The sequence below is a fragment of the Podarcis tiliguerta genome (genome assembly GCF_965153285.1).
Source record: "Podarcis tiliguerta genome assembly, chromosome: 9".
Classification (NCBI taxonomy): Eukaryota; Metazoa; Chordata; class Lepidosauria; order Squamata; family Lacertidae; genus Podarcis; species Podarcis tiliguerta.
In genome coordinates, this window is record NC_139542.1 from 2482552 (window position 1) to 2506953 (window position 24402).

Here is a 24402-nt window from a genome sequence, read left to right on the forward strand (position 1 = left end):
TCGTATCATATCGTATCGTGGAATGCCCTCCCATCAGATGTCAAGGAGATAAGCAACCATCTGACTTTTAGAAGACATCTGAAGGCAACCCTGTTTAGGGAAGTTTTTATGTGTGATGTTTTATTGTGTTTTTAATATTCTGTTTTATTGTGCTTTTAATATTCTGTTAGGGACGCGGGTGGCACTGTGGGTAAAAGCCTCAGCACCTAGGGCTTGCAGATCGAAAGGTCGGCGGTTCGAATCCCTGTGGCGGGGTGCACTCCCGTTGTTCAGTCCCAGCACCTGCCAACCTAGCAGTTCGAAAGCACTCCCGGGTGCAAGTAGATAAATAGGGACCGCTTACTAGCGGGAAGGTAAACGGCGTTTCCGTGTGCAGCTCTGGCTCGCCAGAGCAGCGATGTCATGCTTTGCCACGTGACCCGGAAGTGTCTCCAGACAGCGCTGGCCCCTGGCCTCTTAAGTGAGATGGGCGCACAACCCTAGAGTCTGTCAAGACTGGCCCGTACGGGCAGGGGTACCTTTACCTTTAATATTCTGTTGGGAGCCGCCCAGAGTGGCTGGGGAAACCCAGCTAGATGGGTGGGGTATAAATAAATAAATTATTACTACTACTACTATTATTATTAACATCATCATCATCCCTGGTGGCATCTAGGGTTAGGGCTAAAAAGCCCCTGCTTGAGACCTTGGCGTCAGTGTGCAGGCAATACTAAAACGCACATCTTCTTCCCAAAGAATCCTGGAAGCTGGAGTTTGCTAAGGATGGTAGGAACTGTAACTCTGCCAGGGTTAAACTACCCAGATTAAGGGTAGTTTTTTAATAAGGGTTAAATTCCCTGGATTCTTTGGAGGAGGTTCATGTGCTTTAAATTGGCATCAAATGTGCTTTAAACGGTGCGGTTCTTCCTAGATCAACCAGCGGGGCTGACTCTGTATCTGTGGCAGCTTCCGTTATTCCTTTCATACTTCCCTTTCAGCCCTGCAAATGAGGAGCCTGAAAGAAAGCAAAGAGCTGATACGATTAAAAATAAATGCTTCCCTTCCTAGTCACCTCGAGGGAGATTCCCACTCGTTCTTGGTGACCAGGACAGGGGCTTTTGCAAACCTACCTATCTCTTCTTATCCGCCAGGTGCAAACAGAGAGCGATCCCGCACCCCATCTCCCCAAAACTCTCCCCGACTCCACAACGAAAGCTGCAACATCGCCCCTCTGACGCCGTCCCAGTCACCGGTAAGCAGGGAGAATGGCATGCGAGCCAAAAACCTACCAAATTCAGAGCAGTGCCCCGGGGAGGTTCACAGGCAGGGTGTGAGGGTGATAATCCCTGCCGCCCCCATCCAAAATAGCCTAAGTTCAGTCTATTGCCTGCCATGTCTCTTTGAGTATTCATCTGGCCTTGTTTAAAAAGCTGTTGTCACAGCATCTTGTGGCAGTGAGTCCCAGAGGCCACCTGCAGTGTGCGAAACACGTCCTTTTCGCTTGTCTGAAGCCTGCTGCCTACAACAGTTCTCTGTCTCTTTCCCCCTGTCAGTTTTATTTACTTAGGTGGGAAGCATTTTTTAAAATTGAAATGTTCAGATTCCTACATCACAGGGGGTTGATCTAGATGACCCTAGAGGTCCCTTCCAAGTCTACAATGCTAAAGCAATCCTCCACCATCTAGCCTGTGATGGAACAGTCTGGGATTCCACCATCTCACTCTGAGCAATGGGTTAAGCCAGTCTTAACCGTTTGGATGCCCTCCAGAGGGTTCGGACTACAAATCCTATCAGCCCTGGTCTGGGACTAATGGAAGTTGTCGTCCAAATCATTGGGGGGGGGGCAAAGGCACTGCTAAGCCCACAGATTCTTAGTCGGGTATGGTGAAAATTCCCTCCAGGAACTGAATCCTCTGCCTTCTGTTTCCAGAGGAATGAAATCCGGATGCGCCAAACCACTCCCTTCTCTGTGGTGGTAGCCATTGACTTTGGGACCACGTCCAGCGGCTACGCCTTCAGTTTTGCCAGTGACCCAGAGGCCATCCACATGATGAGGTACGTGGCATTGCTGGGAGGAAGAGTCCTGCATCGCAGGAGAGTTGGACTAGATGACCTTTGGGGTCCTCTACGATTCTAAGAGGGTCAGAATGAATTCCCTGCAAGCCTCCCCCTGTGTTAAATATTCACCTTCTTAAAATCCCCCTCTGTGAGGTTGAAGGGTGAACTGTCAGGCGGCACAGGATCCAACCCCCAGGGCTGGTCGCCAGGAATGGATAAGACAAGGAAAAGTTCTTACCAACTGCTTTTTATTCAATATTCACAGAGAGAGGCTTGGGAATGCCGCCTCTTGGAAGAATGGCGTTGCCCCGAGTGAGTCTCCACCCGCTCCCTCTCTCATGCGCCATCGCTACGGGTGCTGAAAAGTGCATTCCCTTATTCCGAATAGGATTCCTCGCAAGAAAAGGGAAATGTTGACAGCTCTGCCTTTGAGCTCTTTGCTCTCCTACTTTCAAGGCCAGCCGGGTTCTGGGAGATGGAGGGTCTGGAATGCTTTACAAAGGCTCTGCAATCCATGCAACGGTCACCTCCAGGCTTGACTACTGTAATTCACTCTACGTGGAACTGCCCTTGAAACTGTCCCACAAACTCCAGCGGGTGCAGAATGCTGCAGCCAGGCTCCTCACTGGGTCCCTGCCATGGGAGCATATTCACCCAGTGCTTTACCAGTTGCACTGGCTCCTGGTGGAGTACAGGGTCAGGTTCAAGGTGCTGGTCTTGACCTTTAAAGACCTTTGTGGCTTAGAGCCCTCGTATCTACAGGACTGCCTCTCCTGGTCTGCCCTGCAGAGGACCTTAAGGTCCATGAATAACCATAGTTTAGACGTCCCAGGCCCTAAGGAAGTCAGACTATCCTCCACCAGGGCCAGGGCCTTCTCAGTGATGGCTCTGACCTGGTGGAATGCTCTGTCCCATGAGACCAGGGCCCTGCAGGATTTAACCTCCTTCCACTAGGCCTGTAAGACACAGCTATTCCACCTGGCCTTTAATTTGAATTCAGCCTGATCTTTTATTTCCATTCTCTTCCCTCCCCTTCCCCTTTTATGAAGATTACCTGCTCTGAGACCCCACAGTTAATTCTCCCCTGGTCTCCTCACTGGCCCAAGTAGGACCAATTCAGCCAGCTAGCCCTGGGGATTATCTAATGCTTATTAGATGGGTTTTCCCTAAATTGATTTCTGAACTTTGAATTTTATTGTTATTCATGTTTTTATACTGTACTTTATGCTGCTTTTACAATTAAGTGTTTTAAATTTGTTGTTGGCTGCCCTGAGCCCAGTTTTTGAACCGGGAAGGTTGGGGTATAAATAAAAAAATATTATTATTATTATTATTATTATTATTATTATTATTATTATTACCTGGGTTTATTGGTGGAGGGCCAACTGCCCTTACAGCTCCCCTGCCTGTGGACACCCTAGTTTTGCAGCAGATTGTGGACCAGTGAGATAAGTGGACTGGGAAGGGGGGAGTGACCTCTTTCAGTGAGTCCGTGGGCTGAATAGAGGGGCCTGAGTGGACACCACCCAGCCATTGCATCTCTGGTTCCCCACATCCATTTAGGACACAGACAAGTCAACCCACTTTCTGATCCCTCCTTCCAGGAAATGGGAAGGCGGAGACCCAGGAGTAGCCCACCAGAAGACCCCCACCAGCCTCCTCCTGACTCCAGACGGCAGTTTCCACAGCTTTGGCTACACCGCCAGGGACTACTACCACGACCTGGATCCCGACGAAGCTCGCGACTGGCTGTACTTTGAGAAGTTCAAAATGAAGATCCACAGCACTAGCGTGAGTTCAGCGGCTGAAGCCTCCTTTGGGGGCCATGCAAGGCACAGTATCCCCGGCTGATGGGATATGGAAGCACTTTCAAGGCAGCCAACAAGTTCCTCTCAGACTTAAGGATCAAAATTTGAGCTCACAAGGACTGTTTGAAGGTGGAATGGTCGAGCCCCAGGAGGTTCTAGACTCTCTGTGCTGGGCCGGGGGGTTAACCCGAGCCACACGGTCCAGGTCCAGGTCCTGAATCCAAGGGTTCCACGAGGGGTCACTCTGACAGGGCCAAGGCAGAAAACCAGGCTAGGTCAGGCACAGGGTCTCAGGCAGCTTCCAGCAAGCAGCAATGTTGCTCCCGCAACCTGGGGCAGGGTCCAGCAGCCTTTTATCTTTGTCAGGGTAGTGGCCGGTCCTGATCCCCCGGCGACTCACCTCCCTGTCTCGCCCGAAGGCAAGCACTCGTCCTGTGAGTACTCAGGTCTCTCTTTCTCTCAGACCTTAGTCCCTGCAGCTTGGGAGATGTTGGTGGGTTACTAGATCCAGAGGCCGCCTCAACCTCTCCTGACCCAACCGGTAGTGGAGCAGCTGTAAGGCATCTGGAGCCAGGGCAGGCCTCTGACTCGGCCCAGCTGGTGCTTGTTGCAGGGGAACCTGTGCAGACTGGGACTGTTCAGAATCAGGCCCCAGACTCGGTTCAGATGCCACCTGAGGCAAAGGATCCGGTGCGGACTGAGACTCCTCTGGCTCTGAGTCCAATCCCGAGTCCCAGGCCATCAGAACCTCCTTCCTTGGAGGTTTTTAAGCAGAGGTTGGGTGGCCCTCTGTCAGGGATGCTTTAGCTGAGATTCCTGCATTGCAGGGGGTTGGACTAGATGACCCCTGCAATGCAGGGAACCCAGCTAAAGAATCCCGAACAGATGCCCATCCAATCTCTGCTTAAAAACCTCCAGTGAAGGGAAGCAATTTGTGCAATTTGTATCCACAAGGCTTCAATCTATTCTGCTGTATTTATTTTGCAAGATGTTTGTTGCATTCTTCATTGAGAATAACGCAGCAAAAGTGACCTTCGGTTTTCAGTCACCCACAAGCCTCTCCTGGACGCTGGGCGCTCTTTATCCAAAATGAAAGCAGCCTCTCTCAGTTGTTTGGTTTTTTTCCTTTCCAAAGAGAGGTGTGATGATTGGTGTTGATATCTCTGAGCTCTCAGAGATGACCAGGAACAAGTTCGGCAGGTTCTGATAACCTAAAGGCAGGAGTTGGTGATTCTAACCTGTTTGTGCACATCTGTTTTGTTAAGAATGCCATGTGAACACTTTGAATTAAGCTACTTAAGAGGAAACCCGTTTGCCTTCAGGGAGATTCTGTCTGTTCCAGTGGGCCATGACACAGATGATCTTCAAACTCCCATGTGCAATTTGCAGCTGATGGCCATGTTGGAATATGGATAGATGCTAAGAGAAGATATATTTATTAGATCCCTTTCCATCTTAAAAGGGCAGCTTAGATAGATAGTTTTAGCGTTTAATTTTTGTTTGCTTTTTTATTAGTCTCAGTCTCAGTCAGTTTTATTGCACATAGCCAAAGGCTGCCGCAATGCACACAGAATTATTTGACAATTAAAAGAAAATATACTGAATTGATAAGCTTTTTTATTAAAGATTTTCTTGTTTTACAAAAGTGTTTGCAATGTCTCTCTCATGTTTTTCCCCCCATGTAACATTTTTACAAATCAGTTTCATTTGTTGAGACATTAGGAATTCAGGATGCCTTAAGGCAGACTGGCTTCTCCTATCATTACTCCATCTCTCCTCCCCCCCCCCTTAAAATAACAATCAAAAACAAGGTAAAATTACATTTACTCACTCAGAATACTTCTGGAAGAGTAACAGAGCAGCTTTGCTCAGGCAGGCTGAAAAGGACAATTCGGTTACAAAGACATGCGTAAGAGCAGCTTAAAAATGGAGTTGCAATGCCCTTGGGAAACCTGGCAGTCTGTCACGGGGTGGTGGTCTAGGTGGAAGCATGGAGGTGGAGAAGGGAATGTTTATGAGAGGCTCAAGGGGCCTGTGTATGTCCCCTTGAGGCTAGAAGCCAGCAGGAGTCCAGGTGAGATGTAACAAGGGGGCAGGGCGTGTCGGTGGGAGAAGATCAGGACCCTGGTCAGTTCCCCGTGGAGAAAGCCTACAAGGGAAGAAGCAAAGGACAAGCCTGCTCCCCTGGATGTCCAAAGACAGGGGCTATTGAATGAGCTGAGAGCAATCCATCTCTGTTTCCCTCCTCTTTTGCTAGGACTTGACCATGAAAACCGAACTGGAAGCAGTGAATGGGAAGAAGGTGCAGGCTCTGAAGGTCTTTGCCCATGCTCTCCACTTCTTTAAGCGACAAGCACTGCAGGTAAGGGAACGGGGGGGGGGGGGGGAGACACCCAGAGCTGCACGTCCGTCATGCAGAGAAGCCACACAGAGGCAAAATTCAGCTGGGCGTGAAATAACTTTCTGCAGTTGTCTGGAGAAGGCATTTGACCGGCTGGTGTTTCTCCTCCACCGTAATAATTTGTTGCAGACTCCTTTTTAGCCTCTCCCACAGTTTCTTCCCCACTCAGAGACCCTCCTTTTGCTAATATTTCTTCTTCGCAGACTTGGGGCCCCTGTAGATGGCAGCTCCTTTGCAGGGGTTTCCTGAAACATGTTACTGGTGCAATAATAGCGCATTTGAGGTGGGTTTATACACCGGACATCATTCTGCTTTGTTATATTTTTAAATTTTTATTGGAAATTTTATTTACAACATAACATAAACAGAAATCCTCCCTCATTAAACACAAACATAACAAACAATACGCATAACATACAACAATACAAACAACCAAATAAAAGACTTCCTTTATCCTGTATCTGGTCTCCTTATAAGAAGTAAATACCTTCACGGCCTAGGACCCTCGTACCTATGGGACCACCTCTCCCGGTATGCCCCACGGAGAGCCTCAAGGTCCATAAATAACAACACCCTAGTGGTCCCAGGCCCTAAGGAAGTTAGATTGGCTTCAACCAGAGCCAGGGCCTTTTCAACTCTGGCTCCAGCCTGGTGGAACGCTCTGCCTCATGAGACCAGGGCCCTGCAGGATCTGATTTCTTTCCGCAGGGCCTGTAAGACAGAGTTGTTCCGCCTGGCCTTTGGCTTGGAGCCAATTTCATTCCCTCCCTCCCTCTCTTTCTTTTTTCTTTTCCTTCTCCTCCTGCGATGAGGCTACATTTTCATATTTTAATGTTCCATTATTTTAATGTTGTATTTTACTTTTGTTTTTAAGTTGTAATCATTCATCTTGTTTTTATTATTGCTTGTAAGCCGTTCTGAGCCCGGCCTTGGCTGGGGAGGGCGGGGTATAAATTATTATTATTATTATTATTATTATTATTATTATTATTATTATTATCCTTTATGAATAATTATTAAGATTTTTCTAATTATAACTTAAATATCCACAAAGTCTCCTGCAGACATTAATTGAAACAAGTCCAGGTATGTATTTTAGGGCACTGTTTTGTGAAGTATTCTCTGCATTTCCCCCATGCTTTTTGAAACCCTTGTCTAGTGTGATCTCTAATTGCCTCTGTTAATCTAGCCAGTTCATCATTCTGCTTTATTAGTTCTTCTGCAGTGCTTCCCCCAATGTTATTGCACTGTTGCCCTCTGGAGGGGCATCCATGCCCTATATTGCAGCTTACCCCCCCAATTACTTGTGTGCTGCAGTTAGGCTTGGAAAAAGCCCTTTGTTGCAATAGAAAACTTTTTTCCCATTCTAATGCAAGCAGGGAACAGCAAGGTGAGGGAGACACACTGTGGGATGGGTTTGCAGGCCCCCTGTGCATAGACACACACACACACGGCTTGGGACCAGAATAACCTAAAGAGCCACCTTCTCCCCTGTAAGCTTGCCTGATCACGAAGCTCAATCAGCTACACAGGCCCTTCTCCAAGCTGAGGTAGCTGCCAACTGGATAAGCAGCCTTTTCAGTGGTGGCCCCACATCTCCCTCTCCAAACAGATTTGGGAGGTACCCACAATATGGCAATTCCCAGGGCTGGTGCAGCACAGAAGAGTGACCGGATTCAGGCAGCGCCAGGGAGAGGTGGGTGGAGAAGAGAGAAGAATTGGTGTTTGGATGTCGCAGGAGGACCTTGAAGGCGGTGGTCCAAATTGTGTGGAAGAGGCAGCATTTGGGCTCCACTTCAGGCAGCAAAATATCATGGGCTGGCCTGGGACATGGCTGCCAGGCAACTATCTGCATTTTACCTTGCAACAATCTGCATTCCTTTCAGTTAGAAGTAGCAGTGAATAAGTTTGCCTCTCCTTCCTATGGCTGCTCCCTTCTCCCTCCATTTCTTGGAGCCGGTGGAGAGTCAATGCCTCCTGCTTTGTTCCCTGTGACTTGCAGGAACTCAAGGACCAGTGCCCAGCCTTGCCAGAGAAAGATGCCATTCGGTGGGTGATCACTGTGCCGGCCATCTGGAAACAGCCTGCCAAGCAGTTTATGAGGGAGGCTGCCTACCTGGTGAGTGACAAAGCCAATGCTCTTCTAGGCTGCATCAACAGAAGTCTAGTGTCCAGATCAAGGGAAGTCATAGTACAGCTCTCTTCTGCCTTGGCCAGACCATACCTGGAATCCTCCTGTGTCCAGTTCTGAGAAGGATGTTGACGAGCTGGAATGTGTGCAGAGGAGGGCAAGCAGGATGATCAAGGGTCTAGAAGCCAAGCCTGTTGAGGAATGGTTGAAGGAGCTGGGTACGCTTAGGCTGAAATAGAGGAGACTGTGAGGAGATATGATTGCCATCTTCACACATCTAAAGGGCCATCACATGGAAGATGGGGCAAGCTTGTTTTCTCCTGCTCTGGAGGTTAGGACATGAACCCATGGCTTCAAGTTACAAGAAAGGAGATTCCGACTAAACATTAGAAGATGAGCCATTAAATAGGCCAGATATGGTATTGTTATAGACGTTGTTGGGCCCACTGATGGTGTTGTCTGGGGGTGTGTGGCAGCAAAGTTGGCATCTGGGTTTATTGCAGGCTCTGGGACCAGTGTCCATGTTAAGTCTGGTTGCTGTATTATTGTGGGTGAGGAGCTGTTTAAGATTGGGTGGCTGCCTGTAGGCAATGAAAGGTCTTCCTCCCAGAGATTGAGAAAGAGAATTGTCATTGTCTAGGAGATGTTGTAAATCTCTGATGATGCACTGAACTGTTTTAACTTGGGAGCTGTGTGTGATTCCTAGTGATGTTCTGTTATTTTCTCTTTTGGGTCTGCCTTGCAGCAAGACCAAGTGTTTCAGGTCAGGAGTTTGGCCTTCACACAATAAATTCAGGATGTCAGATGCCTGCGAGACTAACACACCCCCCCCCCGTGGTTTTGGCTGCCATTGAGCTGTTTTTTCTTTCTTTTTTTAAAAAAGTATGGTTTTCAGTTATATACGGTACATTTCAATAGCTTTGCAGTCATTTTAACATTTCAAAACTCGCCTTCCTTCCTCCTCCTTCTGCGGTTCCTTAAATTTATTTTTATCATTTCCTGCACATTTTAAATTAACTTAAGTTATTCTTTTATTAATCTACATTAATTATATACTCTTGTAAAACTGCAGGTTGTTACAATAATCCTGCCAAGGTCCTTATCTGTTACAATTTGTTTGTAGATATTCAATGAACTATTTGCATTCTTTTATAAAAAGTTATCTTGATTTCTTATTTTTCCGGTATGTTTTGCCATTTCTGCATATTCCATAAGTTTTTTGCATCCATTCTTTTTTTTCTTAGGATTTCTTCTTCTTTCCATTTTTGGGAAAACAACATTCTTGCTGCTGTAAAATGCTCCAACTCAGACCCTCAAAGTGTCCTATTTTCCAGGGATATACCTGATTTACATAAGCAGTACAGTTTCTGATTTTATCTTGGAATGTCCCCCTTTTCCTTAGGATGTCCCAATTTTCATTGGAGAAAGGTTGGAAGTTATGGAGTTGTCAGACCCCTGAGCCATCTGAAGGCAGCCATGTATAGGGAAGTTTTTTAATGTTTAATGTTTTATTATGTTTTTATATGTGTTGGAATTTGCCCAGAGTGGCTGGGGCAACCCAGTCAGATGGAAGGGGGGGGTATAAATAGTAAAACTACTGTTATGGAATAGGACATCCCTATTTTCATCAGAGAAATGTTGGAGGGCAGCAAGAGTATTGTTGGCCCAAAAATGGAAGCAAGAAGAAACACCGACAAAAGAAGAATGGCAGACAAAATTAATGGACTGTGCAGAATTGGATAAAATGACAGGAAGGATTCGAAACCTGCGGGACCAGAGATTTACAGAAGATTGGAAGAAATATACAAATTATTTGAAGAGCAACTGTAATCAACAAATTACGCTAGTAGGACTACAAGAAGTTTTGTAAGGAGGAATATATGAAATATTGCAAAGAAGAGAGACATTAGTTAGGATATTTAAATGTAAGAGTGAAAGTATGAAATGTAAATGAAGTGGAAAAGATGGAAAAATTTTCAGATGTGATTGATGGAAGCCAAAAAATTGTATTAGATATAAAAGTATGTTTAATAATTGTTGAAAATGATAAGTTAAAAATTATATATATATATATATATATGCTTTCGTAGATTTTCACGGGTACAGGAATGCAGGTTTTGGTGTCCTCGGGTGTCTTCCCGTGTAAAAGTTGGGGTGTCTAGGCGACGTTTCGACGAGGTCTCACTCGTCATCTTCAGGCTGGTGCTTTCGGCTTCTTGTTACTGGAACAGAGCAGGATCTCAGTGTTTGAGTTCCTATAAATACTGTTGAGGAGGTGTGGTGTATAGCCTCCAATGTTCTGGGCAGAGAGGAGGTTCCCAGGCTAGTGTGCCTTTTCTTCTTTTGTTCCTTAATTACTTGAGGGATATCTTGAGTGATTTCTTGAGTGATTTCCTGAATCCCACTTAGGTGGGTCATTAGGTGTGGATTAGTTGCTAAAGCCTTCGTGTCTTGAACTCTTGAACTTTGTGAAGAGTTTTTCTGAGAAGATGGCTGTACTGCACTTGGTTGTGCTCTGGCTTGGCTTCGTGTATAGGGGCGAGCTGTGGTTTTGTGGCCTGTGCCAGTCAGATCTGTGTAGGGATTGCAGGGGGGTGCAGCATCCGGAGGTGCCACCCTGGTTTGGCTACTGGATGGTGTCTGTAATTTATCTGTGGAGAGGGTCTGGGTTTGGGTCTGGTGTGGTTGATTGGTGATGGCGTTCTGTGTGCCTCTGGATCTGGTGTCAGATTTTGTGGGGAGGGCTAATTTCCAGATGTCTGGCAAGCGGGATGTGTCGTCACGCTTGTTCATGTTGTGAGGGTGTTTCTCTATCTCGATGGCTTCCATGATTATTCTCTTGTGGTGATGTTCCATGTTAAAGAGCAATTTGGAATCTGCAAAATTAATTTCGTGTCCTGTTTCTTTCATGTGTTGGAAAAGAGAGGAAGTTTTTTCTTCTTTTTTGACGGCATTCTTGTGTTCTGCGATCCGTGCATTTATTCGTCTGTTTGTTTGTCCAATGTACGTGGCTGGGCAGACTTTGCAGGGTATTTCATAGACCCCTTGGTTTTCCAACTGAATTTTATCCTTGGGGTTTCTGAGGATATTGGCTATTTTTTGGTTGGTGCAAAAGGCTGTTTTGATATTGTGTTTATGGAGGATTTTGCTAATTTTATCTGTAGTGCCCTTGATATAAGGAAGGCCATCACCAATCAACCACACCAGACCCAAACCCAGACCCTCTCCACAGATAAATTACAGACACCATCCAGTAGCCAAACCAGGGTGGCACCTCCGGATGCTGCACCCCCCTGCAATCCCTACACAGATCTGGCTGGCACAGGCCACAAAACCACAGCTCGCCCCTATACACGAAGCCAAGCCAGAGCACAACCAAGTGCAGTACAGCCATCTTCTCAGAAAAACTCTTCACAAAGTTCAAGAGTTCAAGACACGAAGGCTTTAGCAACTAATCCACACCTAATGACCCACCTAAGTGGGATTCAGGAAATCACTCAAGAAATCACTCAAGATATCCCTCAAGTAATTAAGGAACAAAAGAAGAAAAGGCACACTAGCCTGGGAACCTCCTCTCTGCCCAGAACATTGGAGGCTATACACCACACCTCCTCAACAGTATTTATAGGAACTCAAACACTGAGATCCTGCTCTGTTCCAGTAACAAGAAGCCGAAAGCACCAGCCTGAAGATGACGAGTGAGACCTCGTCGAAACGTCGCCTAGACACCCCAACTTTTACACGGGAAGACACCCGAGGACACCAAAACCTGCATTCCTGTACCCGTGAAAATCTACGAAAGCAAATATCTCACCTCTACGGGGAGGAAACCTTCCAGCTGACAAGAACCTACGAGAAACTAGAAATCCGAAGAGCCACCATCTTATGTGATCTCTTGTTCCTACGCAACTGCCGAGACAACAACTTAATTCCCACATGCTTCCAACTTAAATTCCACTCTAAAACCCCAGCTACCGAAAGGATCCTGAAACGAACTGAACTATCTCTAATCAGAAACGAACTACACAAGAAAAGATACCTACTAAACCAAACCAACAAAGATCTACTCACTCTTCACCTCAAACTCTGTAACAAAATCCACCCTGCACTCTGGGACAAATGCAAACAACTAGCCGTCTGGAGAGCTGAAACGGAGACCTCACACAAGACAGACACACACACCAACAAACTCCACAAACTAGAGAAACGCCAGAAGCCCAGCCACCCTCCACAACAACCCATGAAACAAACAGTACATAACATATCAGACAGGATCCTCACCTCAACTGAAACCAAAGTACTCTCCAAAGGTTTCAACTTTGCAGTCGCCCCGAGACGCATCCCCACGGAAAACATCATATGCGGAGTCGAAGCTAGCCTAACCAAAATCAATCCAGATGAAGCCAATAAAATCAGACTTGAAGTCACCAACATCCTCTGCTCCAGCAAACCACCCAGAAGCAATTTACACAAAGAAGAACAGAAAGCACTCACCAACCTGAGGAAAGACAACAACATAATCATTCTCCCAGCAGACAAAGGTAATGCCACTGTTGTGATGAACACATCGGACTACCAAGCAAAACTATCAAATCTACTCCAAGACCCTACCTACCAACCTATAAAAACAGATCCCACCACCTATCTGGAAAAAACCACCAAATCCAAAATAAAAGCCTCTCCTATCAGTGAAGAAATCCAGCTAAGAATCATCCCCAGAGAAAAATCATCCAGATGCCCCAAACTCTACGGCCTCCCCAAGATACACAAAGAAGGAACACCACTCAGACCAATAGTCAGCTCCATAGGCTCACCTCTACAAAATCTCGCTAAATTTCTCGCCAAGCAACTTCAGCCCTATGCAGAATCCATCTCTTCACACGTTCCAAACTCCTTCCAGTTCATAGAAACAATAAAGAAGCAAAACCTACAACCCAATGACCTACTTGTGAGCTTCGATGTTGTATCTCTCTTCACACAAGTGCCCATTAATGAAGCCTTGACAGCCATTCAAAACAAATACAATCCCCCCGAATACATCTTGGACCTGACCAACCACTGCCTAACCAACACGTACTTCATCCACAATGGACAAAGATACAAACAGATAGAAGGAGCACCTATGGGATCACCCCTCTCACCGGTCATCGCTAACCTGTACATGGAACACTTTGAAACCAATGCTTTAGACAAGTCAGAACACAAACCCAAACTTTGGCTCAGATATGTTGACGACACCTTTGTAATTTGGCCACACGGGAAGGAAAAACTGGATAGCTTCCTCACACATCTCAACAGCCTACACCCCAAAATACAATTCACTATGGAAATAGAAGCCAACAACCAACTTCCCTTCCTTGACGTCCTAATCTACAAAAAACCTGATGGCTCCCTAGGACACACTATCTACCGGAAAAAAACACACACCAACCGCTACTTACATGCACAATCACACCACCACCCTGCACAAATAAACTCCGTAGCCAAGACTCTCATCTCCAGAACCAAACGCCTGGCTGACGAAGACCACTTGACAACTGAGTTACAGAATCTCTCAAATGTGTTAATTGCCAATGGATACCAGCAAAACAGGGTTACGAAGCTAATCCAAAAAGAAACACCCCCCAAAAACCAAGACACAGAAGAAAACAATGGCATAGCCCTCCTTCCTTATATCAAGGGCACTACAGATAAAATTAGCAAAATCCTCCATAAACACAATATCAAAACAGCCTTTTGCACCAACCAAAAAATAGCCAATATCCTCAGAAACCCCAAGGATAAAATTCAGTTGGAAAACCAAGGGGTCTATGAAATACCCTGCAAAGTCTGCCCAGCCACGTACATTGGACAAACAAACAGACGAATAAATGCACGGATCGCAGAACACAAGAATGCCGTCAAAAAAGAAGAAAAAACTTCCTCTCTTTTCCAACACATGAAAGAAACAGGACACGAAATTAATTTTGCAGATTCCAAATTGCTCTTTAACATGGAACATCACCACAAGAGAATAATCATGGAAGCCATCGAGATAGAGAAACACCCTCACAACATGAACAAGCGTGACGACACATCCCGCTTGCCAGACATCTGGAAATTAGCCCTCCCCACAAAATCTGACACCAGATCCAGAGGCACACAGAACGCCATCACCAATCAACCACACCAGACCCAAACCCAGACCCTCTCCACAGATAAATTACAGACACCATCCAGTAGCCAAACCAGGGTGGCACCTCCGGATGCTGCACCCCCCTGCAATCCCTACACAGATCTGGCTGGCACAGGCCACAAAACCACAGCTCGCCCCTATACACGAAGCCAAGCCAGAGCACAACCAAGTGCAGTACAGCCATCTTCTCAGAAAAACTCTTCACAAAGTTCAAGAGTTCAAGACACGAAGGCTTTAGCAACTAATCCACACCTAATGACCCACCTAAGTGGGATTCAGGAAATCACTCAAGAAATCACTCAAGATATCCCTCAAGTAATTAAGGAACAAAAGAAGAAAAGGCACACTAGCCTGGGAACCTCCTCTCTGCCCAGAACATTGGAGGCTATACACCACACCTCCTCAACAGTATTTATAGGAACTCAAACACTGAGATCCTGCTCTGTTCCAGTAACAAGAAGCCGAAAGCACCAGCCTGAAGATGACGAGTGAGACCTCGTCGAAACGTCGCCTAGACACCCCAACTTTTACACGGGAAGACACCCGAGGACACCAAAACCTGCATATATATATATATATATATATATATATATATATAGTTTAGTCGTTTAGTCGTGTCTGCCTCTTCGTGACCCCCTGGACCAGAGCACACCAGGCACTCCTGTCTTCCACTGCCTCCCGCAGTTTGGTCAAACTCATGCTAGTAGCTTCGAGAACGCTGTCCCATCATCTCGTTCTCCGCCGTCCCCTTCTCCTTGTGCCCTCCATCTTCCCCAACATCAGGGTCTTTTCCAGGGAGTCTTCTCTTCTCATGAGGTGGCCAAAGTATTGGAGCCTCAGCTTCACGATCTGTCCTTCCAGTGAGCACTCAGGGCTGATTTCCTTCAGAATGGAGAGGTTTGATCTTCTTGCAGTCCATGGGACTCTCAAGAGTCTCCTCCAGCACCATAATTCAAAAGCATCCATTCTTTGGTGATCAGCCTTCTTTATGGTCCAGCTCTCACTTCCATACATATAGGGGGGGGGGGGAATGTTGGAGGGCATGCAAACTACCTTGCCCAATGCACTGCATATTTCTATGGATGATGTTAATCACTCCTCCAGGAGCCCTGTTGCCAGAGATTTTGGGGCTGTCTTCTGCAACGACTCCTTCCTCCCAGTGACCTCCGTTCTCTTCATTCCTCCAGGCTGGGCTGGTTCCTTCGGAAAACCCTGAGCAGCTCCTGATCGCGCTGGAGCCGGAAGCAGCTTCCATCTACTGCCGCAAACTCCGCCTCAACCAGCTGATCGACCTGAGCTACAAGCCCCAGGCCAACGGACTCATGTCGGATCTGCCCATCGATTCCAGCTTCAGGCAGGGTAAGACACAGGGATCCTGCGCTCTGGAGCAAGCCAGTGCAGCTGGTATAGCACCGGTGAATGTGATCCCGCGGCGAGGACCCCGTAAGGAGTCTCGCCGCGGCATTCTGCACCCGCTGGAGTTTCTGGGTCAGTCTCAAGGGCAGCCCCACGTAGAGCAATAATCCAGTCTGGAGGTGACCGTCGCGTGGATCATAGTGGCTAGGTCAGGGCGAGAGAGGTAAGGAGCCAACTGCCTAGCTTGGCAGTGATGAAAAAATACCGCCTTTGTTATAGCTGCAATCTGCGCCTCCATGGAAAGGGAGGTGTCGAAGATTACACCCAAACTCTTAGCAGACAGTGCTGGCACTAATTGCGCCCCCGCAAGCGATGGGAGAATATCTTGTGGCAGTGAGTTCCACAGATGGTCTGTGAATCTTCTACCCAGCTCCACCCAGTTTCCCCTCTTGGGCCGCCTATTCTCTGACGGAGCCGTTTTAAAAACAGTAAGAAAAAGGGGAAAGCATCCGAAGACAGTGGTTTAAATTAAGGTTTCCACACATCTGGTCTTCGTTTGATTTTATTAGCAGAACAAACCACAGTTAATAAAGAGCCCGTCTCACTGCAAACAGCTTCACAGAGTCTTCTGCAGCTCTGCCTTTCTTGAGTCCACCAGCGAGTGCCACGCCTGACGTTTCCAGGATCTGAACCACGGCGCCCCTCTCCTTCTAAGCAGAAGTTATTCAACCTCTCTCTCAGATCAACAGCATTGGGACCCTTTCTGAACACAAAACCTGGTCTGCCTCACAAAGCAAAGGCATTCTGCACATGCTCAGGAAGGGAGTATTGTACAGTGGTACCTCTGGATGCGAACGGGATCCGTTCCGGAACCCCGTTCACATCCTGAGTAGAGCGTAACCCGTGACTGCGCATGCGCGTGACGTCATTTTGAGCGTCTGTGCATGCGCGAGCGGTGAAACCCGAAAATACTTATCCCGAAGCTATTTCTTTCTTTTTTTGAACTAGTTCAAATTTATTTTTATTGAACTTTTCCATACATATCATACATAATAAGAACTTAAAAAAGAAACAAAGTATATAAGTATCCAGTTAATACCCAGAGAAAAAAGTGCGAATAAAAAATAGGGGGGGGGGGAGAAATTAAGAAAAAATGCATTGAGTTACTTCCCTTCATCTCCGATTAGGGTATATACCTATCCTAACTTATCCTAACCTAGGATAGTATCCCGAAGCTATTTCAACCCGAGGTATGACTGTATGTACAATTACTAAAACCCAGCATGGGCTTCTCAAAAACAAGTCATGCCACACAAATCTCATTTCTTTTTTTTGACGGAGTTACAAGCTTGGTGGATCAGGGGAATGCTGCGGACATAGTGTATCTTGACTTCAGCAAGGCTTTTGACAAAGCTGCCTGTGACCGTCTTGCAAGGAAGCGGGGAGGTTTTTAAGCAGAGGTTGGATGGCCATCTGTCACGGATGCTTGAACTGAGATTCCTGCCTTGCAGGGGGTTGGACTAGATGACCCCAGGGGTCCCTTCCAACTCTATGATTCTGGGATTCATTTATCCTGACATTTATATCTTTCTTTTTCTTTTTTCTTTTTGAATTTGAATTTTATTTATTTGTTAGCATTCTTATATTACATTGGTAAACGTTGTCATATTACATTACAGGACTTACTATAATATAATTTCCAACATGCATACAAAAATTATATACAAATTCTATACCTAGAAAGAAAATGAAACTAAAGAAAGAACAAAGAGAAAAAACAAAAACAATTCCCCCACCAAAAAAATCATACACATACCAACACACTAGACTTCCTGTCTATCCCCTTCTCAGTGGTGGCGCCCGCCTGTGGAACACCCTCCCACTAGATGTCAAAGAGAGCAACAACTACCAGACTTTTAGAAGACATCTGAAGGCAGCCCTGTTCAGGGAAGTTTTAAATATGTGACATTTTGGTGTATTTTTAATCTTTGTTGGAAGCTGCCCAGAGTGGCTGGGGAAGCCAGATGGGCGGGGTACAAATAAATTGTTGTTGTTGTTGTTGTTGTTGTTACTATCTTCCTCCATGGGTCGTGCAAACCACTGTTCTGAGCAAGGAGGCGCTGGGGCTGAGTTTATGGAACCAAGCAAGATTGTGGCCCAGAACACTGATCTAACTGCTACACTACACTTTGTACATGTTCAGAGGCACTGGACCCAAAGGTCCAGAACTGTTGGAAGCCAAAGCTAAGCTCTCCCTAGGTGTGAGCTGAGGAAAACATTTCTCTCTGTGGCTCAGGCTGAGTGGCTCAGGTGACACACCTTCCGAGTTACGATACGATACGATAATCTTTATTGTCATTGTCCCATACAGAACAACGAAATTGACAATTTACATAAAACATTCAAAACCCAACAAACCTGCTATCCCAGCTATCCCAACCTGGTTAGCCCCCTAAAAACTCTGATACCCCATAATTAAATAAAATATACGGTACTCCCATAGAGACTCCTTACACTGCATTTAAAACCAAAATCGCATTTGGGTAGAAACTGTTTCTTAGGCGGCTAGTCCTAGTCTTTATAACCCTGGACCTTCTTCCAGAAGGCAGAAGCTGAAAGAGATCAGAGGGATTTTGGTTTTCAAATGCTGTCTTCTCCAAAAGTGACTCTGAGGTGCTAATCTGAAGGACCTGTGCATGCTTGGGCGAGAGGCAAGGTCCGTAATTCTAAAGAAAGACTTCTGTCTTGAAGCCAAGGTAGGGAAGCCGGAAGCCAGGAAACTCTCAAGAGGGAAGTTGTGGGGAAATGGCCTGTTTCCTGAAACCTTGGCCAGGTCAGGGAGCTCCCCTACATCTGTTTAGCCTTGGGGGGGGGGGGCGGGGAAGGCTAACTGTCCTCAGCCCCACCACAGACCATCCAGCCTGCACTGCAGTGCTTCTTTTACCCAAGGTGCTCCAGATCTTGCCCATGGCGACTCCAGAACAACTTCAGATTGCTGAGCATTGCTCCTGGACTTCTCAGGAGCGTTCCCTATCTCCCCATTTTCTTGCTCAAACAATTTTTGCAACCACTGGTCCGATGGAGGAGAGAGTCAGATCTTGAGTCTCTGCCTCATTTATTAGGGGTGTTAATTATGATTCCTGCATTGCAGGGGGTTGGTCTAGATGATGATGATGATGATGATGATGATGATGATGATAACAACAACAACAACAACAACAACAACAACAACAACAATTTATTTATACCCCGCCACTCTGGGCAGCTTCCAACAAAATATTAAAATACAGTAATGCATCAAACATTAAAAGCTTCCCTGAACAAGGCTGCCTTCAGATGTCTTCTAAAAGTCTGGTAGTTGTTGTTCTCTTTGACATCTGGTGGGAGGGAGTTCTTTGTACTTTTGTCCATTTACAGCCCATCCTACCTCACAGGGTTGTTTTGAAGACGACATGGGGAGGTGGAGAGCCGTACGCCACCTTGTGCTGCTTGGAGGAATGGAGGGATATAAATAAATAATAAATAAAATAAAAGAATAGGAGCTGGATAGCTCACTTGGTTATGAGAGTGCTACTGAGCCAGTGTATGGGAGCCAGTGTGGTGTAGTGGTTAAGAGTGGTAGTCTCGTAATCTGGTGAACCGGGTTCGATTCCCCGCTCCTCCACATGCAGCTGCTGGGTGACCTTGGGCCAGTCACACTTCTCTGAAGTCTCTCAGCCCCACTCACCTCACAGAGTGTTTGTTGTGGGGGAGGAAGGGAAAGGAGATTGTTAGCTGCTTTGAGACTCCTTAAAGGGAGTGAAAGGTGGGATATCAAATCCAAACTCTTCTTCTTCTTCTACTGATAATGCCAAGATTTTAGGTTCAATCCCTGTGTGGGACAATTGCATATTCTTGCATTGCAGGGCATTGAAGATCCTCAGGCTACATTCTATGGTTATAAAACAAAACAACTGTCAGGGGTTCAGGAGCAGAGGCACAGGAAGTGGAGAGCGAGGGGGAGGAGTCCGAAGGAAATGTCAGCGATGACAGCGGTCCGAGGTCTCTGAGTCTTTCCAGCGAATCGGAAGATTCACAGAAAGAGGCCCCCATGGTCAGGGCAAGGGGGGTGCCTAGGGGGACACCCCAGGAAGAAGGGGCCAGAGGGGACTCAGAGAGCAGCAGCTGGAAATCAGGACCAGCGTCCACACCAGAGTGCAGTAGGGGGGAGGAGTCCCAGGCATCGGGATCAGGCGGCGTGCTGCCAGCAGAAGGACAGGAGACAGGACTGGCCACGCCTACATCGGGGAGCGAGGAAACGGTCGAGAGGAAGGTCGAAGGCTGGGGCGCGCGCGCCAAGTTCAAATGTACAGGAGGGCGGCGCAGTTGGCAGCCCGGATAGGGAGCCAGGTCCCAAAGCCCGCCGAAGAGAGAGGGAGGAGTCAGGGGGGTCAACGTCTGCGTCGGAAGAATCCAGGAAGGAAGGGACCCCGGGGGGTAGCAGGACCCAGAGGAGAAAGGAGAGACGGAAGAGGTGGAGTAAGGCTAGAATCTTAAACTGGTGTACAGGGGGCAGAGATTCAGATGGAGCTTCGCCGGTCTAAACCCTAGACGTAGAGCTGGGGCGCTACGGCTTGAGAATGGAAACTGTACTTCAATAAAGACTTTTATACATTACTACCGGCTAGCGTGGGTCCTCTGTGAGCTGGGACCTGGAGCCAGCTCTGACAGTAAGCTCCATCTCAACAAAAAAATTTTGCACCAAGAACCTCGTAACGTGAGGGACGCCGCGAGGGAAGAGGAGTGGTGCTTCGCGAGCTCACAAGAGTCCGGCAAGATGACGACAGAACAGCATCTAATAGAACTGCAAAATGCAGTGACACAACTCAACGCGGAGGTACGTGCGTCCAGGAAAAGGGAGGAGGAGGTAGCTGCCACCTACAAGGATCTCCAAGCCAGGTTGGAAATGCTTGACAAGCAGGGGCAACCGGGACCCAAATCAGAGGGCATTGGGCTGGGGAGAAGAGGAGGCAGTCTTGTATCTCACTTCGACGGGAGCTTACAGCAGTACCCTAACTTCCGAGCAGACCTGCTGTTTGCGCTGGATCTGCTGGAAAAAGACTTTAGAGATGAGCGAGAGAAAGTGGGGTTTATCTGGTCCCATTTGCATGGGGAAGCCAAAGCGTGGCTGAGGAATTTGTGGAGAGGTAAAGATCCGGTGCTCCAAGATGCGAATGCTTTCATTAAAGCGATGGATTCGTGTTTTTTATCAAAGATAGACATCGATATTGCCAGAAAAGACATACATGGGCTCAAACAAGGCAGAGCCAGTGTGAGGCAGTACCATTCCCGCTTTTTTGGATTAGTCCATGCGCTGGGATGGGAGAAAGATTCTGCTCCAGTCAGAGACCTTTTTTGGGAAGGATTGAATGCAAATGTGAAAGATGAGATTGCAAGGGGGGAGAGACCAAAGAGCACTCAGCAAGTGGTCCAGCGGGCGCTGGAGATTGGGGTGCGTCTGGAAGAACGTCCATGGAACAGAGAAGAAGGACGTTGGGGACGTACACCAGCGAGAGCTCCTCCCCTCTTTCCCAAGGATGCAGCGCGTGCGCAATCCACACCTTCGCAGGGAGGGGGAGAAGAACCGATGGAGATTGGAGGTGCCAGGGCTCAGTCAGCTACCAGAGCCCTAACACCGGGAGCAGTCAAAGCGAAGCCTCCTAGAGGGAACAGGAAGTGCTACATCTGCGACAGTGCTCAGCACATGGCGAAAGAGTGTCCCCAGAGGCTCCATAAGCACACTGCAGCCTCGGCAACAGTCACAGACGCAACTCAGCAGAGAGAACCACAGCAGGGAAACGACGGAGTCTGGCTGGAGGAAGAGGCACTGGGGTCCAGCCAGACAAGTCAGTGAAGCAATCCCCAGAAATTTTGCAACCCACAGACCCCCTCCCACCCAAACCAGTGGTGCAGCTTACAGCATCGCTCCAACTGCCCAATGGACTCACTATGGAAGTGCCGATTACCATTGACTCTGGTAGTAACGCAGACTTCATAGGACTGGATTTTATTCAACAGCACAACATAGCACTACTGCCAGCCACGCTGCCTCTGAAGGTTGTCACGGTGGATGGCAGGGAATTGCTGGGGGGGCAGGTGGTGCAGCAAACGCCTCCGATGGTGATGCAAATTGGGAATCACCGAGAAGTCATCAGCTTCAATGTCACCCACCTGTCGGACACGCCGGTAGTATTGGGCATGAGTTGGCTGCACAGGCACAGCCCAGCATTGGCGTGGTACCAGCGCCAACTGACCTTCGGCTCCTCCTACTGTGCGGAACATTGCATTCTGCCTAGCCCGGAAGGGGAAGAGGATGACCCGCAGCTACAATTAGGCACGCTGCAAGCAGTGCCACTCAAGTATGCAGCGTTTTTGGAGGTTTTCTGCGAGAAGGAAGCGGACAAGCTGCCTCCCCACAGGCCCTATGACTGCAAGATTGACCTCCTGCCAGGGGCGACGCTGCCAACCGGGAAACTGTATTCCATGTCTGAAGACGAAATGCAGGAACTCAGGGAGTTCATAGACCTCAACTTGAAGCGCGGTTTCATCCGGGAGTCGAAGGCAGTGGGGGGCAGTCCTGTATTCTTTGTGAAGAAGAAGGACACGCCCCAAAAAAGACTTGTGGTAGACTTCAGAATTTTAAATTCCAAAACCAAGCCCACGGCCTTTCCCATGCCCAAAATAGACGACCTGCTCGCAACGGTGAGGAAAGGACGCGTTTTCACAAAGTTGGATCTGCGAGGGGCGTACAACCTGATTCGCATACGGGAGGGAGACGAGTGGAAGACTGCCATGTTCACGCCCCTGGGCACCTATGAATACAGAGTTATGCCCTTTGGATTACAAAATGGCTCTCACTGTTTTCAAGCCTTCATGCATCACGTACTGGCGGGCCTCCTCTACAAGAAATGCGTCTGCTTCCTGGACGACATCCTGATATTCTCCGAATCAGAGGAGACCCACGAGGGAGACGTCAAAGAAGTTCTGCAGAGACTGCAGGAGCATAGGTTGTACGCCAAGCTGGAGAAGTGCCAGTTCGACATGAAGGAGGTAGATTTCCTGGGCTACAAGTTGTCAGACAAGGGGCTCGCCATGGACAGCGCCAAGGTTCGCGCAGTGTTGGACTGGAAGAGCCCGCGCAATCGGAAGGAGGTCCAGCGGTTTGTCGGTTTCGCCAACTTTTACCGCAAGTTCATCAAGGGGTTCGCGATGCAGACAGCGGCCATTACCGACACGCTCAGCTCCAAGAAGAAGAAGTTCATCTGGACGGAGCAAGCGGAGCAGTCCTTTCAGAAACTCAAGCGTCTCTTCTCGTCCGAAGAGCAGCTACTGCATGTGAATCCCAACAGACCGATGAGAGTTGAAACGGACGCCTCAGACAGAGCCGTGGGAGCAGTACTGTTGCAGCAAGACCCGCACGGGGACTGGAGACCGTGTGCCTTCTACTCCAGGAAGCTCAGCAAGTCAGAGCAGAACTACACCATCTGGGACAGGGAGTTGCTGGCCATTCATGCAGCATTCAAGGCGTGGCGGCACTTCCTCATCGGAGCCAAGCACACAGTGCAGGTCCGCACGGATCATAAGAACCTGGAGTACTGGCACACGGCAAAGTTCCTGAACCAGAGGCACATACGGTGGGCGGAGTTCTTTGCGGATTTCGACTTCAGGATAGAGTACATCCCAGGCGACAACAACATCATGGCGGATGCACTGTCCAGAAAGCCGCAATACCTCGAAGAGGCGGCACCAGCAGCGGCCAAGCACATTTTCACACCGAAAGCGTGGGCGTGCGCTTCAGCAACCGTGGACCTGGAAGCGGTACGTCGAGCGCTGCAGGAGGACCCCTTCGCACGAGCCAAGATGGAGGAGGTGCACAGAGGCACGGCGAAGAACGACGAGTTCCAGATACGCGACAGATTGCTCATCCGCAGAGGGGCCCTCTACGTACCGGGAGACGACCTCCGCGCGAAAGTACTGCAGCAGTTGCACGATGCACCCACCGCCGGGCACTTTGGCAAAGAGAAGACGGTAGAATTAGTAGCCAGAGATTTTTGGTGGCCCAAGATGCGGGGGGAAGTCGCGGATTACGTCTCGAGGTGCGACACCTGCCAAAGGGCCAAGTCAGTGCACAAACCGCCGGCGGGACTACTCGAACCGCTGCAGACACCGCTCGAACCGTGGGAGAGGGTGGCCCTGGACTTTGTCACAGATTTACCCAGCTCGAGGGGCAAGACGGCAGTGCTAGTGGTGGTGGACATGTTCACCAAAATGGCCCACTTCATTCCGTGCGCGAAGGTGGCCACGGCGGAACAGACAGCCAAACTGTTCATAGACCACGTGTTCAGGGTTCACGGTCTGCCACGGTCTATCCTGTCCGACCGGGGGCGACAGTTCATCTCGAACTTCTGGCAGAAGCTGATGGGTTTCCTGAACGTCAAGATCAACCTAGCGTCGG

At 48.1% G+C, this 24402-nt stretch overlaps 1 protein-coding gene across 2 annotated transcripts in view; it reads left to right on the top strand.

The window, feature by feature from the left end:
* Positions 1-24402, top strand: part of HSPA12B (heat shock protein family A (Hsp70) member 12B) — a 59445-nt gene that overhangs the window by 20557 nt on the left and 14486 nt on the right. For both annotated transcript variants that reach the window (XM_083398374.1, XM_083398375.1), the window contains exons 3-8: positions 1131-1231; positions 1910-2034; positions 3642-3828; positions 6103-6207; positions 8249-8365; positions 15740-15911. In XM_083398374.1, coding sequence (XP_083254500.1) covers positions 1131-1231; positions 1910-2034; positions 3642-3828; positions 6103-6207; positions 8249-8365; positions 15740-15911 — 807 coding nt within the window. The remainder of the gene's footprint in view (positions 1-1130; positions 1232-1909; positions 2035-3641; positions 3829-6102; positions 6208-8248; positions 8366-15739; positions 15912-24402) is intronic.